This window comes from Hippopotamus amphibius, chromosome 3 (assembly GCF_030028045.1).
Source record: "Hippopotamus amphibius kiboko isolate mHipAmp2 chromosome 3, mHipAmp2.hap2, whole genome shotgun sequence".
In the NCBI taxonomy this organism is placed as follows: Eukaryota; Metazoa; Chordata; class Mammalia; order Artiodactyla; family Hippopotamidae; genus Hippopotamus; species Hippopotamus amphibius.
The window spans coordinates 199,277,303-199,302,031 of NC_080188.1; the positions used below are offsets into that span (position 1 = coordinate 199,277,303).

General features: G+C 43.2%; 1 protein-coding gene across 5 annotated transcripts in view; it reads right to left on the bottom strand.

Annotated features, from left to right (window-relative positions):
- The window catches only part of KDM5B (lysine demethylase 5B), a 68,983-nt gene that overhangs the window by 5,047 nt on the left and 39,207 nt on the right, over nt 1-24,729 (bottom strand). For 4 of the 5 annotated variants that reach the window (XM_057730023.1, XM_057730024.1, XM_057730022.1 and 1 more), the window contains 14 exons: nt 22,726-22,884; nt 21,970-22,151; nt 20,510-20,672; nt 17,888-18,007; nt 16,725-16,919; nt 13,969-14,150; nt 13,711-13,835; nt 12,647-12,797; nt 12,404-12,518; nt 11,633-11,988; nt 10,491-10,629; nt 6,234-6,413; nt 5,432-5,590; nt 907-1,392 (listed from right to left, as the gene is read on the bottom strand). In XM_057730023.1, the coding sequence (XP_057586006.1) occupies nt 907-1,392; nt 5,432-5,590; nt 6,234-6,413; nt 10,491-10,629; nt 11,633-11,988; nt 12,404-12,518; nt 12,647-12,797; nt 13,711-13,835; nt 13,969-14,150; nt 16,725-16,919; nt 17,888-18,007; nt 20,510-20,672; nt 21,970-22,151; nt 22,726-22,884 (2,712 nt within the window). The remainder of the gene's footprint in view (nt 1-906; nt 1,393-5,431; nt 5,591-6,233; nt 6,414-10,490; nt 10,630-11,632; nt 11,989-12,403; nt 12,519-12,646; nt 12,798-13,710; nt 13,836-13,968; nt 14,151-16,724; nt 16,920-17,887; nt 18,008-20,509; nt 20,673-21,969; nt 22,152-22,725; nt 22,885-24,729) is intronic. The other variant, XM_057730025.1, reaches the window with a different exon arrangement.

Sequence of the window (24,729 nt, forward strand, 5' to 3'; positions counted from 1 at the left end):
TGAGTAGCTAAAAGCTGTGTCTTTCCCTGTTATTAACAGAGTTAAACTCCTAGCGCATCATGTGTAAGGAATACAAATGCCTTCAATGCAAGCTGCCCTAATAGCCACAACCCAACTAGGAGACAGAAATTTAACACATCATCTGCTAAGTGCCAGGCACTGTATTTCAGAAGCCTGGAAAGAAATTAAAAAAACAAGGAAACAAATACAATAGAGACCAGTTTTCTGTCCTTATCTCTAATCTGTTTTACATTCAACTGCTGTAATTCACACGTCTCTGCTGGTACAGCACAAGGGAGGTGTAGTACCTCTGCCAGAGAATCTACTAGATTTGGAAGTCATCAGGTTAACCTTATGAGAAGACTGAACACTCTTTCCTGACTGTACTTTTCTCACCTTCTATGGAAGAAGACAGAAACCTGCCCATCCCAGTGATGGTCAGAAGAATCTGGTTTTTGGCAGAAAGATCACAGATAGTATGAAAGCCACTGCCTTTCCTCTGAAGCAACATAATACTCAAACACTTCAAAACCTTTTCTTCCTTAAAAGGCAACAGGAGACTGAAGGAGGCACTTTCCCTTTCTACTCGATGACTTACATCAGAGGAAGCAGGAAGAAAAACAGCCAAGCAAAAAACATTTAAAATACATATGTATTAAAAATATATCCAGGTTCATACACATAAATGGACGAATCCTATGTATATATGGAAAGGTGACATCTGCTCTACAGGAAGAATGCCTGACTCTCAGGAGCAGAGGAAACTTAGATAACACGGCAGGTACGCACAACCCTTGAAGGTAAAGCGGGTCCTGGTACGGGCGGCACCACCAGAGCCACTGGCTCGGGAAGGAGGTACAGAGCTGAGCAGAGTCCGCTAACCAGGGAAGGGGAGTCCCAGCTCACCTTGCTTGCCTCTGGCCCTCGTCCTGCCGCGGCCTGCCATCTGCCACATGACAGTCCTGAGCCCGCTCGGTCCTGCACGGACCGGAGGCTCCCTGATGAGAGCAGCTGCTGGGCTCTGTGCTGCCAGCTCACGGTTCTTTCAATCATGTACCGCAGCGCGTCTCCCTCGGGAAGGCGGACTCGGATACGCTGGAGGGAGGCCAGCAGGGGCAGAATTTTCTCTAACGGAGGCTTCTCGGATCTTCGACAATGGGGACACAGCCAGATCCGGGGGCCCTGCGAAATACTGGGTACCGCCACACAGCTGGTGTGGAAAGCATCCCTGCAGAGTTCACACTGGATCATGGGGGCAGCTGGGGGCTTCTGACACAGGCAGACCTTCATCTCCACATCCTGGACTGGCGACAGCAACTTCCTCTCATTGGCTTGTCTGAGAGACTGCAAGGCTTCCATTTCTCGTAAGCGAGCTTCCCCAAGTGTTGCCATCTAGAAAGGAGGTAATAATCAAGGACAACATCACAGAGAACCCACCCTTCTCCTAAAACTCACGGGTCCTGGTGGCTGAGAAAACCGGGCTCCAGAGCAGACTCTGCGTTCAATTCCAGCTCTGGCTCACTAAACTGTGTGGGCAACAACATCCCACTGTGGCTAATTTCCACACGGATAAGACAGAGTCAGTACCAGTGCCCACCTCACGGGGCCACCATGGCAACAACACAGGCCATGTGACAGACATTCTGACCAGCCATCCGCAAATCCTCAGTGTGAGCAACTACCCAGCACACACCATTCTTCCAAGTTTAACTTCCCTGCACCTCTACCTCTTAGAAAACGTACCTCTCCTGAAAGATACAGGCTCTTCACAGTCTATGTGCACTAATTTCTGAGGTTTTCTATTTGCTTTCAGTTCCACTAGCTTTTGTGCTCTTCTAGAAAGGTACTTTAGATGCAGAAGTCTCCTAAGCCACCGTAGGAACCTATGTCTCTTACTGCCTTTAACATAGGCCTGACACGTGTGCTGGACACAGGAACTGTACATAATGAAACCAGGTCCCTCATGAAAAAATTAAACAGAACCACTTCACCAGACCTCCCTTACACGCACACACACGTGCATGCACACTCACATGCTGTAAGATCACGAGGGCAGAGACAAAAGCAATCTGCTTTCCTACAGAAAGTGGCATGTACACTCATTATAAAGTCTTTCCTCTCTATAAAAACAAGAGCCATGTCTCAGGAAAGTTCTGAGTTCAGTTAATTTGTACAAGGGACTTGAAAACACAAACATAACCAGCTTCACAGTAAAAAGCTGAAGTGACACTGAGCATGTTTCTGACCCGTATGTACAAGCTGTCCATATGTGGGACCACTTGCATATGAACAGACCAGGTGCACACTACATGAACCAGTCCAGGTAGACAGATTTATTCACCTCACACCATGAAGTAAAAGCGGTCTAAGGGTGACCAATTCAAATCACTAGTTATGTCAAGTTAGTCACCCCCCCCCCACCGCGAACACAATACATCCATCTTCCACAGCAAAAGCCTGGACCACCAAAGTCCTAATACTGCACCGAGGGAGAAATACAGAGAAATAGGAGGAAAGCATAGATTTTTTTAAACTGAGCATTCCCCTCTAGAAATAAAAACTACAGGCTCCTTTCCCAATTCTATTTCCAAGTCCTTAAAATGTAACCTGTCACAGTCAAACCATTCCCAGTGATATCCACCCACTATCAGATAGATCCGCCCCGATTTTACCCGATGAGGAAACTGAGTCCTCAGGCCAGATCAACTGTCCACTGTCTCTGGATTAGAGAAGAAAATGTATGAATCACGGATTAGGGAAGAAACAAAAAGACCCAGAAGCAAACCACCTAGCAAATCTTCAGTATATGTAAAAAATCTACTTATTTCTATCGATGAAAACAATGTACAGGCAGTATATGTGGGTTATGTGGTAACAAGGTGATCAACAGGTAACGTACAGGGGCTCACAGACTAGACCAGCAAGACTAGACAAGCAGAGCTCAAGACAGTGTCTTTACAAAAACGAACCACATGACAGTGGAAAGCAGCACCCTGAAAACACCAGAATGATGCTCAAGCAGCTGCATCTGATTAGAACCTGAAGTAAGGGACAAATATGTCAAAAAAAGTCTTTGTCAAAATACACAAACACATCAGAGCAATCCCACGTCAATCACAAGAGAGGTCAGGCGGCTACGAAGGATCAGACCAGAAAGAAGGTGTCCTGGACCAAAGACGAGCCCATTTAGTTCAGGCCCAGTAGCAGGTATGTTTCTGCTCTGGAATGGACAATGCTTCGTGCCTTCAAAACCATCCTAAAAGTTTCACTTCATCAAACCAAAAAGCTTCTGGACAGGCAAGGAAATCATCAATAAAATGAAAAGACAACTTATAGAATGGGAGAAAACACTGGCAGAACTTCCCTGGTGGTACAGTGGTTAAGAATCTGCCTGCCACTGCAGGGGACACAGGTCCGATCCCTGGTCCGGGCAGATCCCACATGCCGCAGAGCAACTAAGCCCGCTTGCCACAACTACTGAAGCCTGCGCACCTAGAGCCCATGCTCCGCAACAAGAGAAGCCACTGCAATGAGAAGCCTGGGCACCTCAACGAAGAGTAGACCCTACTCACCGCAACTGGAGAAAGCTTGCGCGCAGCAACGAAGACTCAACGCAGACAAATTAAATAAATGAATAATAATAATAAAAAAAACAAAGTAAATATTGGCAAATTATAATTTAACAGGGGGTTAATACCCCAAATTGATGGAAGAACTCATACAACTCAACAGCACAAACAAAACATCATCACCACTACCAAAAACAAAAATCCAATTAAAATTGGCAGGGGACCTAATAGACATTTTCCCAAAGAAGACATACAGATGGACAACAGGTACATGAAAAGATGCTCAACATCACTCATCACCAGGGAGATGCAATCAAAACAGTGAGAAATCACCTCCTCACACCTGTTAAAACGACTGTCATCAAAAAGAGAAGAAACAAGTGTTACAAAAGATGTGGAGGAAAGGGAACCCTCTTACACTGGTGGTGGGAATGTAAATTGGTGCAGCCACTGTGGAAAACAATACGGAGAGTCCTCAAAAAAACTAAAAAAGGAGCTTCCATAGGACCCAGCAATCGCACTCCTGGGTGTACATCTAAAGGAAACAAAACACTAACTTGAAAAGACTATCTGGCAACTTCCCTGGCTGTCCAGTGGTTGAGGAGCTAAGATCCCACATGCCTTATGGCCAAAGAACCAAAACATAAAACAGAATCAATACTGTAACAAATTCAATAAAGACTTTAAAAATGGTCCACATCAAAAAAAAAAAAAAAAAGAAAGAAAGAAAAGATTATCTGTACGCATCCAATGCAGCATTATCCACAATAGCCAAGATATGGAAATAACCTAAGTGTCCACTGATGGATGAATGGATAAAGAAAATGTGGTGTGTATACACAATGGAATATTATCAGCCATAGAAAAGGAAATCCTGCCATTTCCAAGAACATGGAAGGACTCAGAGCATTATGCTAAGTGAAATAAGTCAGAGAAAGACAAAGCACTGTACGATCTCACTTATATGTGCAATCTAAAAAAAACAAAACAAAAAAAACCCCACAGACACAAAAAACAGACTGGTAGTTGCCAGAGGCAACCGGGTCGGGGAGACAGTGAAGAGGATCAAAAGGTCAAAATAAGTCCTGAGGATGTGACGTCCAGCACGGTGACTGCAGTCAGTAACACTATGTTATACATTTGAAAGCTGCTAAGAGAGTAGATCTCAAAAGTTCTCATCACAAGTAAAAAAACAAACAGAAAAACAAACTGTAACCATGTGTGGTGATGGATATTAACTAGACTCATGGTGAGTGATCATTTGCTATATATACATATACTGGACCATTACAGTGTATATCTAAAAGTAATATAATACTACAGGTCAATTATAGCTCAATTAAGAAAAATTTTTTTTTAAATTTTCAAAAAGTATCCAGATCACATAGCTCTCTTCTTTTGTTCTGGTACCGTGCTCACTAAACATTAGCTAGATACTACTGCTTCATCTTCCAGAAGATGACACAATCTTTGAACCAACAGCGCTTACACCAAATGCAGGGCAGCTTCAAAAGTATCCAGTACCCTTTTAAGTGTATTTCTTGTTGTAAACTAGTAAGTTGGCTTTGCAGTTCACATATCTGTTAGCCTTGGTGTCCTGAGTCTGCATCCCTGGACCAATCCGCAGGCACTGGAAAGACTGCTTCTGAGTCTGGGAGGCCCTCCCTGAATCCTCTGCACCTCGACACAGCTTCCAGTCAAAACTTATACATGTGACAATTTTCCCAAAGTCATTTTGGTAAAACAGAGTACTTTTAAAGTTATTCTTCTACTTGCCTTCCCAATATTTCCCAGTAAATAGGAAAGAGTTAGAAGTTATCCTTCCCCATGGAGAAAAGAGGAAGAAAAATCACAATACGTACAGCTGAAGCAGTCTCTCTGCTTTCAGTAAGAGCTCTCTCCAGGTCACTCAAACTCTCTACTCTGGGGCTTTTCTTCTTGCCACTTGGCAAGGGCTCCTTTAACTTTCTCTGCTTCCTCTTCAATCCCAGAAGGCCAATATCACATCGAGGACAGAGCACCTAATGTGGAACAAAGCACAACCACTGGTAAACGGGATTTCAGATGAAGTGTCAGGAAGTCCCCAGATATAAGCCTAAGCAGTGAGAGGATGAGTTTCTTAATATTCTCTGTGTCACACAACACCCTGAAGCCAGAAACTCTCCTCTACAAAGCATGGAAGGAAGGAAGGAAGAGAGGGAGGAAGGAGAGAAGGAAATCTCAGAAAGACAGACTTTGATTACAGATTCGATCAAACAGTAAGTAAAAACATGTGATACAGAACAATTCCAGTCATAATGTGACCAGCATCAGCTTACAAAAAATATAAGAAGTGCAACTATAGCACTCTGAGTTGGTGGATGAGATCTTTTATCAAGCTTGCTAAATGCAAGTGGTGAAGCATGGCCATGGTTTAAACGTCCAATTTCAACAGACTGAGGAACTTCAAGAAGGAAAGCTCCTTCCTTAGACAGTGAATGCTATCCCTAAGTATATGCAGAGAACATTTCTAGGTTCTTCCAAGTTTCACTAGAAACTGGCTCTGCTGAGAAAACTAACTCCTAGAGCACAGGTCAGTGAATGACGCTGCCTCTATGTGTGAGGGACTAGTGTTTACCGGGCTAGGGGCCTACAGTCTAGCAGGTGGGCTGGCTGCAAACTCACCTCTAAGAGAGAATAGGATGAATTCTCAGTCAGGAATGTATTAGCAGCACATTCTTTCCAAACGTGAACCTCAGCTACTAGTGACTCCAGTCTCGGTAAAGAATTCAGATGCACCGGGATAGATCGGCCTCGTGTAACAAGTTCTATCAGCGTGTCTAACACTGGCACACGTCCTCCAGCCTAATAAATCAAGGGAAAAAGAATGCTTCTATGTAAATGGGGAAAGTATCACTTGGACCAGGCCTACCCCATGATTTCAACGTATTAAATTCACAGATGGATGCTGACAAAACCTGCCGGCTGGCTAATGCTGGTGGAGGTAGGGTGACGGGTTCTTCCGTTCAACAAGCAAGCACCTAGTCTGTGCTGGGCCCATGGATACAACTTTGGACCTGGAACACACAGCAGTCCCTCTGTTCAGACTGTTTAATGCTCTCCTCAATTCACTGGTCATTTTGGTCCCTATGGATGGTTTGAAAAAAATTCAGCAGAAATGTAAATTTCTAATAAATCAAAAGGACTTCCATACTGACTTGGAGAAATGAAAGCAACAAAACTATATTTTACTCCAATTCACTCACCAATGATGAATTATAGTAACTCAGTACACATTATTCAGGACACTAAAATGAGTTGAAAAGCCCACTTGTTTTCGAACTTTATTGTTCATTAAGAATCACAGGGGGGGACGACGGGACGGGGACCTTCCCTGGTGGCGCAGTGGTTAAGAATCTGCCTGCCAATGCAGGGGACACAGATTCAATCCCTGGTGTGCAAAGATCCTGGCAAGCCATGGAGCAACTAAGCCTGTGCGCCACAACTACTGAGCCCACATGCCACAACTACTGAAGGCAGGCCTAGAGCCCGTGCTCTGCAATAAGAGAAGTCACCGCACTGAGAAGCCTGCACACCACAACGAAGAGTAGCCCCCACTCGCCACAACTAGAGAAAGCCCGTAGGCAGCAATGAAGAGCCAAAGAAGCCAAAAAAAAAAAAAAAAAAAAAAAAAGAATCATCTGGGGAACTCCCTGGTGGTCCAGCAGGTTAAGACTCTGCACTCCCAATGCAGGGGACCTGGGTTCGATCTCTGGTCGGGGAACTAGATCCCACATGCATGCCACAACTAAGAGTTTGCTTGCCACAAATGAGAAGCCCACATGCCACAACAAAGATTCCGAGTGCCACAAGTAAGACCTGGTGTGGCCTAAATAAATATTTTACAGAAGGGAAAAAAAAAGAAAGAATCATTTGGGAAGTTTGTTTAAAAAATTTCCTGGGCCCCACCCCCAGATCTCTGACTCAGTTCATTAGGGAAGGGTCCGTGAATTTGCATTTCTAAAACTTTCCAGGTGCTGCTGCTGCTGGTGGTACTGGGACCACATTCTGAGAATGAGATATCCAAATCAGAAGAAGAATAGAAGCACTGGGGCCGGACCCTGTGGCAGAGGAGCACTGGTGCGGCTCTAATACAGCGGGAAATGGCAGCATCACTAAGCAGGCCATCTGTGTCTCCTGATGTGACACAACAGAGAGGATACACCGGCCCATGGTATTTGGATGTATGCCAAGTCAAAACCATTTAACTTAACTTCCAGTTTACAGGAAATACAAAAGATATAAAACACCACAAAGAAACAGCCAGGCAAGTCCAGAAAGTGGAACATACCGAAGCATGACTGTTCTGGACAGGGACGGGGAACACAGCATGGCGGAGGGGAGGAGAGCGCGACAAGAAGTAAAAGCAACTTCACAAGATGTTTCAATTGGACGAGCGTGTGGTCCTGCACCGGACAACCAACAGTGAGGGACATTTTGGGGGAAACTGGGGAAAACTGAATACAGACTGGGTGGATCGATGTTTCCCTGCTTCTATTTATTCTTACAGGATTGAAATTGTAAGGGCATAGGTATTCTGCTGGATGCGTAAAAAGGTGACTCACAGGAGCTTCCCTGGTGGCGCAGTGGTTAAGAATCCGCCTGCCAGTGCAGGGGACACAGGTTCGTTCCCTGGGCTGGGAAAATCCCACATGCTGCGGGGCAACTAAGCCCGTGCACCACAACTACTGAGCCTGTGTTCTAGAGCCCACAAACCACAACTACGGAGCCCACGTGCTGAAAATGCTGAAGCCCGAGCGCCTAGAGCCCGTGCTCCACAACAAGAAAACCCATCGCATTGAAAAACCGGCACACCACAATGAAGAGTAGCTCCTGCTCACCACAACTGGAGAAAGCCCGTGCGCAGCAATGAAGACCCAACGCAGCCAAAAATTAAATAAATAAATAATCTTTAAAAACAAAAAAAACAAATCAAATCAAAAAAAAAAAAAAGGTGACTCACGAGTTACATGCTATGCCTATGATACTGCATTTAGAAACACCTGGAGTAAGTCCCCAAGTGAAAAGCACAATACTGGATGACATTTTAAAATAAATAATCCACGAAACACGAAGAGGTTCCTTGTTGTTGATCACACCTCTCCACTAGTCCTTAAATACAGGATGCCAGGAAAGGCCAGTTTATGATTTCAGGAATGGAGCAAAACTTGCTTTTTGTCCTTATGGACACTGTTGCAAACACAGTACTAAGTAGTACATACATTAAAACACACGAAGGGAGCAAACCCACCCAGAAATGTGTCCTCGCTTCTGATGTCATACGCTTGCCTCTCCTTATCGCCATGACCTCACCTTCTGGCTGCTAGCAACCGTGAGTGAAAGGGGGCCATGACTATAACCACTACAGACCCAACAATCACAGAGCAGAGCCTGCATCAAAAAACTCACTGGGCAAGTGTACATACACAGCACTTTGCTTGGTTTCTTCTCTGGCTGGCTGGAATCACCCCTTAAATATGTAATATTCATCAAACAGTGTATCTTCTCTTCCCTATTAACCAGAATAGATGTCCAGATGTTTTGTTGAAAACATCTGGCTAAAGCTGTCCTGTTTGGCACTTAGCAACTGGTCAATTAGCACCACTTAAAATTACACACATACTCAGAAAACCAGATGGTATTTTATTCCTAAAATCTGATGGCTGCAACAAAACAGAACTTGAGGGACTTCCCTGATGGCACAGCGGTTAAGAATCCTCCTGCCAATACAGGAGACACAGGATCAAGCCCTGCTTTGGGAAGATTCCACATGCCTTAGAGCAACTAAGCCCGTGCGCCACAACTGTTGAGCCTGTGCTCTAGAGCCCATGAGCCACAACTATCGAGCCCCTGTGCCACAACTATTGAAGCACACGTGCCTAGAGCCCGTGCTCTGCAACAAGAGAAGCCACTACAATGAGGACCCTGTGCACCACAATGAAGAGTAGCCCCCACTCCCAGCAACTAGAGAAAGCCCGTGTGCAGCAACAAAAACCTAATGCAGCCAATAAATAAATAAAATAAATGAATAAATTAAAAAAAAAAACACAACAGAACTTGAGACTCAAGAACAATACAAATTAAAATTTTTAAAACCTAGTCCATTAAATAGTTCAAAAATCTTTCTTCTCAATAGGCCCATAAGACCCACTGGTTTATGATCATTAGCGGCAAAGACACCCCCAACCAACCAAATGAAGTTTTCCAGCTGAAAATTGGGAAAAAAATAGAATATATTCTGTCTATACCTTAATGATTCTACAAGTGAATTTAATTTTCTATTTTAACTTATAGGTAAGTCTTACTAAGTATAACATCTAGCATAGGACCACAGATACTCAGTGCTAATTGCTTTGGATAGTTACTTTAGAATGTGCTAAGTTTCACTTCTCTTGTAGCAATGGGAAAGCACTTGTAAGTCACCACTTGCTAGAAGTCCTGGATCTTAGGGCCCAGTTTGGCCATGTAATCACGTATCAAGACTCACTGAATCTGCTCCTGTTGATTACCTAAACTCCAAACTGTTGGCAAGCCAACAAGAGACAGCCATACTTGTCAAAGATTAGAAACTATATTTCTCCCACAACTTCATTTTTAGCTCTTTTTCTTCAACGTCAGCCAAGTACTTAAGTCTGTTATGGGACGGTTCCAAGCTCCCAGAAAAGGTTGGTTAAATTATTTCAGCTTTAAATACTGAGCCAACTAGGCAGGACAGTAGATGGGGTGGGTAAGCGCCTCTACACAAGGTTGAAGAGAATTAGTAACGTGACCAACCCAACCACTGAGCCTATGTAGTGAGACCCAACATACTCCCCTTTGCAAGAGTTTACGTCACTGCTCTTACAGACACACTTACACACTCGGGACAGTCTGTAAACCCACCTGCAGGGCCTCTACGTCCTGAAGCCAGTCTCTGGCTCTCTGCACAGAGTCTTTCAGAGCTGCACCGCTGGGCAGGTAAGCGGGGATCTCCTCGATCTCCTTTACCACCGTAGCAAGGCTGTTAAGGGAATGCCGGGGCCTGCAAAAGCAAAACAACACCCTCAGCTTCTACACGGTGGCTCATTTTCTCGTGGTCTACCTACCAGAGAAATTAGAAACATCACTTCAAAGGAAATTTACTAAAGCAAATAGATATTTTCATCAAATGGCAAATAACTACCTGATACCAAATTATCTAGTTTCAAATGGTTGCATAACACTTACACAAATAACTCAGTGAAGCATTTAAGTTCTACTTATTCCTGATTTGACACTGGGATAACCATAAACTTCCATTTGCAAAAGGTAACTTAGGGATAATTTACTCTATATTAAACTAGACACGCTATGAAGACTCATACTGCTTCATTAAGAAAATTAAAAATCTCCAGGATGCCAACATACCCCAAACTTTTGTATTCTCTGCTCAATGACCACTATTTCAGGATTATAAAATAATGTCTGGAACCTAGATATTTCTTGTATTTTATGTTGTCAAGTGGAACAGTAAAGATCTGTCAGAGAGAAAGCAACAGTAGGGAGGGAATCATCTTCTGCCCTCAGACGGTCAGTCTGAGTCCAACACATCTCTCCAGCACAGGCAAGGTCACAAAGCAACAGCACTCATGTTGGGAATTACAGCACGATCTTTGTTTTAAAGACAGTGCACACTGACTCTCAGATGCTTCTTTTTATGACTGCTTGGGATATTTCTTATTAACTGTGGATTTAAACAGTTCCACTTATTTGTAAATGTTTTCTTCCCTCAAAGATGTTATCATCAAGGTCCAGGGAAATTTCATTAAAGCAACTCTAGAAAAGGTATGTTCCATTTGAACCATTCACTTCACAACCAGTAAAACATGAAAAAAAAAGTATATTCTTTGGCCCAAGTTCCACAGCTGCTCCAAACATCTCCGCTATTTCTATATGCACAGCTCAGCTACTGTGCCCGCATCATGCCCTAATCCCTGTGCCCTGTGCTCCCGGATGGACGCAGTGCCAGCCTTCCCCAGGGGGGAGGCATGGGTGTGCTTGTTCACCTGGCCTTGAGGAGACTCCTGGCTTTGTCATCCCAGTGCTCTGACACCGTGAGCAGTTCCTGAAGCCGCGCCATAGCCTTCTCCACAGCCGAATATGGGGCCAGACCCACCCCCAGATCTATGAGGCGTCTCATATCATCTAAGGTGAGGGAGCTGGGCTCTAGGCATGCCTGCTGCACCTCCTCCAGCCAGTGGGCCTGCTCCAGGCGGACACGCAACTCGGCGAGCTGGGGAAGCTCAACATCAAATTCAAAGCTGACGTCTAGCAAGTCCTGCAGCTCAGCGGCACTGGGCATCTCCTCTGAGAGCAATCTCTGGCTATGCTGTTGGAAATCTTCTACACGATTCAAGAGATCCTAAGAAAACACAGGTCGTTGCATCAAAACAGTAATTTCAGTAACTGGCTTCTTGCAAACTTAGAATCTTCAATGCATGTTCAACGTGACCGTCTGCCATCTCACTTGACTCTAGCAATAATATGGGTAAACAAGATAACACACAAGCCAACTGACAGTTAAAACTAAGAGAGACTTACAACAACTGTGAGGAGGAGCTGGTGGTCACTTTGAAAGGTAAAACTGTCCAACCTTTTCTCTCCTTTGCAGGCCTGTTACAATCTCTTTATACACACATACCACTCAACATGTTATTAAAAACATTTGCTAATAAATGTACACATTAACCACACAAGAAGACAACTTAATCGTTGTTACAAAATACAGGATGACCAAATACAGGAGGGGGGCCACCCTTGCCTCCCCATCTAGGTACCTTCAGCAGCGGCGTCTGACTGAGGACACAGGGGAGAGCGTGCAGCTGGGTCACAAACTGTCGGAGCTCATTCACTGTCAACTGATTGTGGGATTTCCCTCCACCGGATCGGTATCTAGAGAGCAAAGGCCCGAGGAGACTGCGTGAGAACAGGTATCCACCATCCCTGGACTCCCACGTCACGGGAAAAACCAGTCACAACAGGGTTCCCAGGAGCCCACCCCAGGGTGTGCACAGTGCCACCTTGTCTGCCTTTTGCCGTTGAGCAGCTGCTGGGCAACAGAGGCGCACTTCTCCGCATCCTGAGTGACTAAGCGGAGGTGACGTAAAAGATCATTGTCTGGGAATTTCTTCATCTCTGATTCTTCAATCAAAGCCTTAAAGCTGACAAGGCCTAGGAATAAAGAAAACATCACTTTTCTGTGATCATTATATATGAAATATTGTTAGGAAATACAGAGGGGGGAGGTTCGAGTTGATCAGTTCTTATCGACGGATATTTGCAACGTTTTACCTCTTTAATAGATTGGTTCATTTGATTTTTTTTTTTTGACTGAGGGTGGAGTGTTTTAAAAAGTGCCTAGAGCTGCCCTTCAATGTGGAACTGTTTAAGAAACAAAGAACACCTGACTTGTCAAAATAGAGCAAATGTAGATCTTCTTGTGGCTAGAACCACTTCTTCCTCCTGCACTGTACTCTGCAGCTGGCAGGGAACTAGTGGGCTCAGAAGCAGTGACCTGCACCTGCCCCTAAACAGGACAGGGCAAGAGTCACCTGTTGAGCTACAGAGAGGAAAGCAAATGAAATACTCTGAAAGAGGAGATGAGAAGGGAAGCAGTGACCTTCAGAGGTAATAACAAGAGACAGACTTTGACTAGAACTAAGAAGTAATAAACCAGCATTTCACAGACTCAATTTAATGATATGCTGTCTCTGGCATAAGATCTAGTTCAAAAAAACAAGCAAAACAAACAAAAACGTTTTCTAAGGTTCCACATAAAATGTGAAATACTTTTGTTTCTGAGACAAAGATGTGTGGAATTATGTTTTGTAACAATATGGTCTTTGTTAAACACATGACCTTGCACGCACAGCTCATATATGGAGACCTCACTTCGCTGTAAAGACACCTGCCTCACTCACTCTCAGCTTTAAAACCTCTGCTAAAGCTCTAAACCTGACTGGACAGATGGGCTAAGCCTCACTGCTTCACGTAACTCGTTTGCTGGTAACTTTATGTCGGCTACATTACAATCAGTCCTGATTTGCCAATCATCAAGTCACACTTTCTATATACCACAACATACTTTTCTTCTTATTAATCTTCGCCTCCAAAGCTTCATTCACACTCAAGGCCCACTGGTTGTAAGATTCTGCGCGAAGCTTCAGTGCATTCATCATGGGATAGAGATCATCTAGAGTGTATCTATACCTGAAACACAACAGCAGGCTTAGCTTTGGGATATGTGGGTTCAGAGGAAATTACATGTTTTATACTCAATGTCGCGGGGCCTAGATTAAGGGATTTCGTGTTTTCCATAGAAGAAGACTTTCTTGCTACTCACCGCAGTTTATATTTGTAAGGAGGACAGGAACATAGCTCCTTCACGTGATGCAGGCAGACTAGCAGGCCAGGTGTACAAGAGCAGGAGATGGCAGACATGAAGCACGTGGTTTTGCACTTTACACACTGACGCTCATCATCTGGCAACAGTTCAAAATCCACTCTTTCCGAATCAATCACTCCCTAGAATAAGGTGTGCTTCAGAGATCTCCAATGGGTAATACAATCCACCAGCCCCCAAGGCAAGCATGCAATAGTTGAGTTTAAATTTTTTTTTTTTTTTTTTAAAAAGGGAGCATTACCAAAATAGAGAGTGTGTGATTAAAAATGTGTGGACCTAGCAAACGTGGGCAAGTTAATCTATTTCACCTGTCCAAGGAGAACCCTTCTGGACAAGGTAGGCCCTTATGTTTGGCCATTTTGATCTGAGTATGAAATCAGTTATTAACAGGCCTGTAACACTGAGATTAGCTCTTTATTCTACTCCAAATTGGCCCTGTCCATATTCTGGGTATTGATAAGAGCAAAAGAAACACATATACTTTCTACTGCAAAGGAAATGCTATATAGGGCTTCTGAGTAATGTTGCTGGAGAATCCACAAAAAAAACAAATATAAATAAAAGGAGAGAGGATGCACAAGTGGAAAAGACTACCACGCAGGAACTGTTGATGGGAAGACGGTGAGTGGTCTATTAGCCTCTCATATGGGAAGTTCTTGGGAAAGGTTCGACAATCTCTGCAACAGAGACTGAAGCCACAATAAGGCATTTCCTAATTGATAGTGTCAGAAAAATGAGGTCTTGAACCAGTAAGCTTCTACTTGTAGTTTGTACCACCTGACATCTAGCCCTTCTAGGATACACTTTTTGTTACAGAAAAATCAAATCTGTACCACTTTCATGAGCTACCATTATTGGTGTAAGACCTTGATAAGACACTTAAACCCTCTGAGCACTGTTTTCCCAACTGCACAACATCAGGGGAAGGTGAGTAAACTGTTGTTGAATCACAGTGGGCTCAGGGGAGCCAACGTTCTAAAGAGGCACATTAACAAAAAAAAATCAACGTGACTGTGGGTAAGACTGTCCAAAAAGAATCAGCAAAAAAGCTACTAAAACTACTGAGTTTAGCAAGGAGGCAGGATACAGAGTCAACATTTGAAAGTCAATTGTATTTTTAAATACTAGCAATAAACAATTGGAAATAAAAAAAATTTTTGAAGTACCATTTATAATAATACCAAAAAATATGAAATACCTAATTATAAACCCAAGAAAATCTGTGTAAAATCTGTGTGCTGCAATCTACAAAATACTGAATGAAAGAAATCAAGAAGACCTAAATAAATGAGGGGATATATTCTGTCCATGGATTGGAAGACTCAGTATTGTTAAGAAATCAATTCTCCCCCAAACTATCCATAGGCTTAATGCAGTTCCAATCGATAGTCCAGTAGCCTTTTTGGTAGAAATCAGTAAGCTGATTCTAAACTTTACATGGAAAAGCAAAGGAACTAAAATAAGTAAAACAATTTTTAAAAGGAACAAAGTTGAAGGACTCACACTACCTCATTTCAAGACTTACTAGAAAGTTACAATAATCAAGACCATATGGTATTAGCAAGAGGATAAATGCATAGACAGACTAGAACGGAGTCTAGAAGTAGCTCCATACATGTGTGAATTAATTTTCAACAAAGATGCCACGGCAATTCAATGGAAAAAGGAGAGTCTTTCCAAGAAATGGTGCTGGAACAATTAGACAGTCATATGCAAAAAAACAATGACTTCAACCCACACCTTGCCATAAACAAAAACTACTTAAGAGGATTAAAGACTTTGTAAAAGCTAAAACTAGAAATTCTAAGATGACTACACGTGAGAAAACCATTGTGACTTTGGTTAGGCAAAGATTTCTTTAGAAGGACACACGAGAAAAGATCCATAGGGGCTTCCCTGGTGGCTCAGTGGTTGGGAATCCACCTGCCAATGCAGGGGTGACAGGTTCTATCCCTGGGCCGGGAAGATCCCACATGCCACGGAGCAACTAAGTCTGTGCGCCATGACTACTGAGCCTACGCTCTAGAGCCTGCAAGCCACAACTACTGAGCCCTCGTGCTGCAACTACTGAAGCCCTCACGCCTAGAGCTTGTGCTCCGCAACAAGAGAAGCCACCACAATGAGAAGCCCACGCAGCACAATGAAGAGTAGCCCCTGCTCACCGCAACTAGAGAAAGCCCACGTGCAGCAACAGAGACACAATGCAGCCAATAAATAAATAAACTTTATTTTTTTAAAAGATCCATAAAAGAAAAAACTAATAAACTGAAATTCATCAAAATGAAAAACGTCTGCTCTTTGAAAGAACCTAAGAGGTTCTGCTAAGAGAATGAAAAGAAAAGCTACTAACTGGAAGGAAATACTTGCAGAACACTTATCTGATAAAGGACTGGTGTTCAGAATAAAGAGAAGTCTCACGACAATTCAATAAAAAAGGGGTGGAGCAAGACACTTGAGCATACACTTCACCAGAGATACATACACAGGTGGCAAATAAATACATAAGATGTTTAATACATCATCAGCCATTAGAGAAATGAAAATTAAAAGCACAATGAGACATCAATATACATCTATCAGAATGGTCTTAAAGGAAATTAGACTAAGGAAAAGTTTCCTTAAAATAGTATCAAAGTACATAAGAACTTTACTAAGTAACACCCAATGACATGCAGTTGGGATTCCAGAAAACTTACCAATTTACGAACAGTTTCCCTTAGAGCCTTCTCATCCTCAATCATAATGGCCATGTCCTTCTGAACAGTTGACGCCACTACAACGTCTAGTACATCTGCCTTGGAAGCCATCTTGCAAATCATCTCGTCGTGGGAAAATACACAATAGCGGTGCAGCAGGCGGTAATGCTCCACACACTGCCGGCCTAAGGGCAGCTGCGCCAAAAGACAGGGAGGACATGTGACATTCATCTCTCTCCTTCCTGTTTCCAAAGAATCCTGACCTTTATTATCAAATTACGAAATATCACATCTTGGGTCACATACTGATATCATATATCAATCCTAAAACTAGACTGTAAGAAGCCTCGGACCTTTTAAAATCTTTGCAACTCAAAAGATCTGGCATATTAGGTACATTACTTAAAAAGTGACTTTAAAAACCCAACATATTAATAATGCATTAATGTCTACAACAATGAAGAATTCTAACTAGAAATACAAAATTTACACATTTCCCAAAACAGCTGTGTGCAACTGGTGTGGTAACCTACTTCAGGGAACAATAATGCTCTAAAAACTATAGAACAGAAAACAATTATAGATGCAGGTAGTACTACTGGGGTTGGCCAAAAAGTTCATTTGGGTTTTTCCATGAGATGAGATGTTATGAAAAAAACCCAAACGAGGTTTTTGGCCAACTCAATATTATTTAAATTAAAAAAAAAAAAAAAAAAAAGGCACTGAAACAAGATTATAATTCATTAGATTTAACACCGCACCCACTTAAACTAGATAGTTTTTAAGTAAATGAAAATTATTAATATAAAAACTCCATTTACAACTACCAGAAATTAAATGTCATTAAAAAATTACTAAGTTTTGATAATTTAAGTCAGTGCTGCATAAAGTACAGTCTTAAGACTGGAACTACTTGTTATCAGTTTGCAATGAGATACTGAGATTCAGCCAAAAGAGTCACTCAGCAAACTCTTTACCAGGTCCTAGTTCTCACTGTGGGGCCAATGCCTTCTCCTGTGGGGAAGGTACACAGCTGGCGGACCTCCCACCTCAGCAGCAACTGGTTTAAGCAACTAGGCACGTGACAGCTTCTAAGCACTCTATAACATTTCTGCAGGAAAAACAGTAAATGTGAAACGGCTCACTAGGTTATAATTACACACCCAATCGACAGTGCAGAAGTTAACAGCCTCAGCAAAATTAAAACCTTGATTGAAACCGCTGTGGTAGGCTCTTGGAAACGTGATCACAAACTCCCCAGCACACTGATTAGTTCGGTAAACCTAAGGAGACAGAAATTGGAGATTTTCAGTGACATTCTCACGAAAGATAATCTGGACTATCAGATGACTGTCCAGAAAGCGTAGGGAAACAAGTATGGCTGAATATTACCCAGAGATACTCATTTCTGCCACAAGATGGAGCAGTTCCCCGGACTTCCAGGTTGATATGTATCTCAAGAGAAAACAGCTTACATCACAAAAATCTGGCTACATCCAGGATCAGGACACATCTTTCTAAATACTGTCATACCAAAACAGGATCTCCTACCACCAATTAAAGAAATTTCACTGTATTTCAAGGATCTAATTCCACATACAGCTCTTCTCGATTTGGGCCTCAAACTTACCTCCCACCAACAATTCCCCTTTTCTTACTCGCTTCACTCAAAAAACACCTGTGTTGCTCTAGGCACAAAATCCTCAGACTGAACAAATTATTACATAATAGTAACATTAGATGCCTTTTCAGGGCTTCCCTGGTGGCACAGTGCTTAAGAATCCGTTAAGAATTTGCCTGCCATACTGGGCATATACCCAGAGACCACCATAATTCAAAAAGACACATGCACTCCAATGTTCATTGCAGCACTATTTACAATAGCCAGGACATGGAAGCAACCTAAATGTCCATCCACAGATGAATGGATAAAGAAGATGTGGTACATATATACAATGGAATATTACTCAGCTGTAAAAAGGAACAAAACTGGGACATTTGTAGAGACATGGATGGACCTGGAGACTGTCATACAGAGTGAAGTGAGTCAGAAAGAGAAAAACAAATATCGTATATTAACACATATATGTGGACTATAGAAAAATGGTACAAATCAACCGGTTTGCAAGGTAGAAATAGAGACACAGATGTAGAGAACAAACATATGGACACCAAGTGGGGAAAGCGGGGGGGGTGGGGGGGGATGAATTGGGAGATTGGGATTGCCATATATGCATTACTAGTAACAAAAAAAATATCAAATTGTACACTTTAAATATATGCAGTTTATTGTATGTCAATTGTATCTCAGTAAATGTTCTTAAAGGAAAAAAAGAAAAAAAGAATCCGCCTGCCAATGCAGGGACACAGGTTTGAGCCCTGGTCCAGGAAGATCCCACATGCCACAGAGCAGCTAAGCCTGTGCACCACAACTACTGAGCCTCTGCTCTAGAGCCCGCAAGTCACGACTACTCAGCCCAGGAGCCAGAACTACTGAAACCTGCCCGCCTAGAGCCCGTGCTCCGCAAGAGAAGCCACCACAATGAAAAGTCCGCACACTGCCAACGAAGAGCAGCCCCCACTCTCCACAACTAGAGAAAGCCCACATGCAACAATGAAGACCCAACACAACGAACAAACAAAAAAAAGTCTTTTCAATGCATCTCTCTCCCCCAGTGGTTCTCCAAAACATAGTTCCCACCAGACCAACATCAACACCAACTGGGAACTTGTTGGAAGTGCAAATTCTCAAGCACCACCCAGGCCACAAGGACAAGAAACTCCGGGCTGAGGCCCAGCCCTGTGCTAGGACATGCCCTTCCCAGCTCTGACAGGCCAAGCCTGAAGACCACTACCCACCACATGAGCACAATCCCCTCCACCAGGACTGCCTCCTCCCTCCCCAACTCTCTGCCACACAGACTCCTTCAGAGCCCCAGGTCTCGGTTCAAACGCCATTATGGGCCCTCTCTAGTTCTCCAGAGTTAATGGGTCAGCCTCTGAGCTGATACCACTGTCAAACCACACCATTCTTCTGTTATCTGCGTAAACGTTATTTTGTCTCTTCCCTTCAATTGTGAGTTCATTCGTCTGCCTCTGTAGGTCCATAGTCTAGCCCGAAGGGGTTTGCTCAGCTATTAAAGAACAGGGCCAGAGCTCAAGACCTTGAAATAAATTTTCTCTTAAAATAAGCTTAATTAGGGGTGGTGGGGAGAATGTAAGATCCATCAAGCATGTCACTGTTTCAGTTCACCAGTCAAAATCAAGATCAAGTAAATTCAATAAGCTATTTTCTAAAGTAGGGATGGATTATGAAGGTTTCTGACATAGAGTTTAGATCTAATTATATCAATAAGAGAATGTAGCCATTTTCACAGTAAACTCATTTATACTAACAAAACCTATTTTTTTTAAACAAACCCTATTTTTTAAGGTTTTTGTTTTGCTGTAAAAGGACTGAAGTTATAAACAAAAAGTTATCGTTTAGAAAGCAGGAATGGTGATGGTGCACTACCTGTGAATGTACTCTGAACGGAACACCAGAAAGGAAAGGAAGAGACGACCTGCCCTTACTATTGCAAAGGAAGGCTGCTCAGCAATCTAGTTATCAGCTTTTTATGGTGTCTGAGGATCCAGTCCCACTGGCTTAATGCAATACTGTACCAAATCACACCCAATAGCAGTTTCTACACAACCAAATCAGAGCTTCATAAAAATGTGAACAACAGGGAAAAAGAGAGTGAGGAGTTAAGCCTGGGTGGCAGGAGGATTGACCCAAAACATACAGGCACTTCGTGAGTCATCAGGGTATTGGGGTTCATGATGGTGACAAGCTGGTGGAGGAGGTCAGGCTGGGAGATGAAGAGCTCCGGGGCCAGCCTCTTCATCACGGTCTCCAGCTGCTCGGCGGCGTATCCTGGGACTCCATACCAGGTTTTTGGCTCACCCCTAAAAGAGATTGTAAAAGCAGATCAATCTCAAAATTTACATGAAATTTCAGTAGCTTCTTCAACTCACACACAAAACTAGTCAGCAAGCACCAGTGCAAACAAGATGGTTAACCAGTTCCTATTTTTTAGATCCTGCTTTGTAAGGCAATATTCACACTGAAGAAATATCACCATAAATATGATCTGAATATACGTTAATACATTTTCCCTCTTCAAGTATAAAGTTTAAACATGAGACCTACCATCTGAGGTCTCACTCTTCCCTCCCATTTTACCTGACCCCGTGGAAAAGGTAGGTATCTAGCATTTCTAGGAATATAAGGTATCACGATAGCTACAGAGTATGTGGTTACAATTTCCTACAGCAACTAACAAGGGATGGCAATTCTATCTTCCCTTCCTTGGTCCGCCCTGACAGATGAGTTAAACTAAACTCTAGTAAAGCAATTAGCATTTCTAAAGAGCTCTTATTCTTCAAAGCACGTTAAACTGTCAACCAATTAATCTGTAACCTCCCTATGAGGTATGGTAAATATCTTCATTTCACAGCTGGGAGCAACTGCCTGGGGAGGCAGGCCTGATGCTCCCCACGTGGAATGCCAGCTCCCCCTTTCCTGTGGTGCATCCTCAAATTCCTTGTGTGGGGATTTCAGTGAGTTACAGATCTTCAAATATTTTTGTACTCAGAAAAGCAAGGGAAATGGAGGAGAGGGAAACAGATGTGAAATAAGGAAAGTCAAAAAGTCCAAACATCCACCCCACCACACACACACGTGCACGTGAGCGCACAGATGAGGCCCACTCTACTGTGCACAGTGATGCCAGTATTCAGCAGGCTGTCAGGAGCAGGGAGTCCTGAGGACCTGGAGGAACCACGGGACCCACATTCCCTCCTCACCCAAAGGGCCACCTGGGATGCCACTGCCACTGAACAGGGAAAGGGCTTCCCCAGCAAAAGCAACGCTCCGTGCTTTCTAACCTTTCTGTGAGTAAAGACTTCTTTGACAATTACAGAAAAGCTGTCTATCTTCTCCCCAGAAGCCTATTATACATGAAAACTCATGTGCAAGTTCAGAGTTTCATGGATTTCCTACAAATTCTTAAGAACCTTTGTCCTACATTGCTAGGATGCCTGTTTCAACAGCAGTTTAAAAAAAAAAAAAAAAAAAAATCTTAAGGAAAAAAACCCTCGTTACTCTTCAGGCACAGTTAAGAGGCTGTCACAGTTAAGAGGCAGGCAAGTTTTCCAAGGCAGCGTGCATGCTGTTATTCACGGGTTCTCGGGGGCTCCTCACCAGTGCAGGTAGTTAATGGAATAGCTCCAGTGGTCTTCAATATGCCAACAGAAGGAAGAGAAGCACATTCCCACGTACAACCAAGGAAGCTTCATGCCACATATGTCAGCGGTGATGTGAGCAAGGACAGACTGCTCCATCACTGGCATGTTGTTCAAATTCCAACCACTGTCGAGATACTCCTAAAAATAACAAGATTAAAAAAAGTATAAAGGGTTAGCTAACATTTTGGAACTCTGCTGCTTTCAAAAAGCTGACCGAAGATAGTCTCCTTCAAAATAAAAAGAATGGGGAGGGAGAAGGGGAGGAGAGACCACTATGCTTACTTCCTGGATGCCCATAGATTACTTTTGCCCAGGTGTGCACTTTATATAAATGGACTTGTGTGTGTGTGTGTGTGTGTGTGTATACACACACACACACATATACAGGTCTGGTCCCAATCCCTCAGATTTGCTTCAAAAGGAGAAACCAAAATTATGTAATCTGAAGGCAAAGGGAGGTAAGTGATATCTCCCATATCATCTAGTTGGAACTAGAATTCTTCTGTGGGTTCTTTTGACTTTTCTTGAAATCATTAAAAATCTGGTAATTCAGGATCTGCTGAAAGTATCACAAACTACGTCAAGCCGACCAAACAGAATTTCAATTAATAACTCAAATTTCAAGCAACATACATGTTTGGTAAAAGTGTGATGCCCTCTGGACCAATGGTGGCCTCTCCCTCCAAGTCTAAGTGCTCAGATCCAGGCCTACCTCCTCCTCAGGCGAGAGCTTCACTTTCCCATCTCGGACAGGGAAGCCACTGCCGAACTCCTTTGAGGCGATATCAGCTCCATACTCCACGGTGACATCCTCTTCAATAGTGCTCACCAGTCGCCAAAATTCTTTCTCAACCAGTTCTGTGGGAACCATCTGTAAACAAAACAATGAAGAAGAGAAGAGAGTGACTCTCCTCAGACACACACAAACTGCCCGTGACCAATCTGACGACACAAGCTAAGTGACAGGAACCACAGGGGAGCAGCCTGAAGAAAAACTGTGTCCGTAACGTCTCAAATGTTCCACAAATGGCCCCAGGCAGCTCAGACAAAAACATTATTTTCTAAAAGGAATTTTATAACCAACAGAGTAAGAGCCGACTAAGAATTCATGTTCCTCTATCACCCACGTGGCCACTACTGTAAAAAGGAGTCAAGGAAAGCAAAATGCTGAGATTTCAGAACTGGGGATGTTTTTCTGTTTTGAGAAATCTAACACACAACTGATTGACTACTATGTTTGTGACAATAGTCAACTGTGTTTGAACGATGCTTTATCCTCTGAGATTGAGTCCAGCCTCAGTCTTTCCACCAGACCTGGCGGAGAGCACGGTGAGCAGCCATGAGGAGGAGACAGGGCGCAGTGACTCTCAGCTGCAGACCTGACGGTAAAGAGCCGCCAGGCTGCCTGCTTAGAATTTGCAGTTAATATGACACGAGGCCAGAGGCCTGTCCCTCAAAGTCCTCATCCTTTAAGTGAAATCAAAGGCCAATCACAGATACAAGAGGCACCAGGACTGGCTAAGCGAACATATGAGGAAATAATATGTAATTCAGAAGGGGTCAAAAGAACTGAAAATTCAAAAGGAATATAACTTGAATTTATAAGCCTGTTAAATAATGAGACATTTTAAGTAACTTAACATTTAATGTTAGTGATATTAGGAGAAACAGGTTCACACATACATTGCTGGGGTCCCATAAATGATACAGCTATTAGATGGGGAAAAATGGATAAATACTACGAAAATAATCCAACTAAAGAGATGCATACAATGTTTGCTATAGCACTTTGTGAATAGAAAAAAACACAACTTGAGACTTCCCTGGTGGCGCAGTGGTTAAGAAACCACCTGCCAATGCAGGGGACACAGGTTTGATCCCTAGTCCAGAAGATTCCACATGCCGTGAGAGCAACTAAGCCCGTGGGCCACAACTACAGAGCCTGCGCACTAGAGCCCTGCAAGCCACAACTATTGAGCCCGAGTGCCACAACTACTGAAGCCCAAGCAACTAGAGCCCATGCTCTGCCACAAGAGAAGCCACTGCAATGAGAAGCCCACGCACCACAATGAAGAGTAGCCCCTGCTTGCCGCAACCAGAGAAAGCCTGCACACAGCAATGAGGACCCAATGCAGCCAAAAATAAATACATTAATTAACGGGGGGGGGGACACACGACAAACAAAAAAGAACCCCAACCCCCCCCCCCCCCCCCACAACTTAAGTATCCAGAATTATAGTAGGAAACCATTTCATTCTGGTGTATTCATTTGATGGAGTATTAAATGCTGAATGAAGCATGCTTATGCTTCTAAGCAAATAGAGGGGAATTTAAAATACTAAAGTGTACAGTGCTAATTTATGACAACGTAACAATATGTAAACATGCCTCCAGGGCACAGCACAGGTACTGGCACACAGGAGTCATTCAATAAATTTTGAGAAGTTTTCTTTAAATTTGATTTGTTGAGCTGGAAGGACTGCTGCTGGTTTTCTTGTATTGGTATTCTGTTACTGCTGCTATAAGATTTGTCTCGAAAACCCTATCTTTACAGAAATCAAATGAAAAATTAGAACGCATTTTATAACTTTATTTATTGGCTGCGTTGGGTCTTCATTGCTGTGTGTGGGCTTTCTCTAGTTGTGGCGAGCACAGGCCACTCTTCATTGTGGTGCGCGGGCTCCTCATTACGGTGGCTACTCTTGTTGCGGAGCAC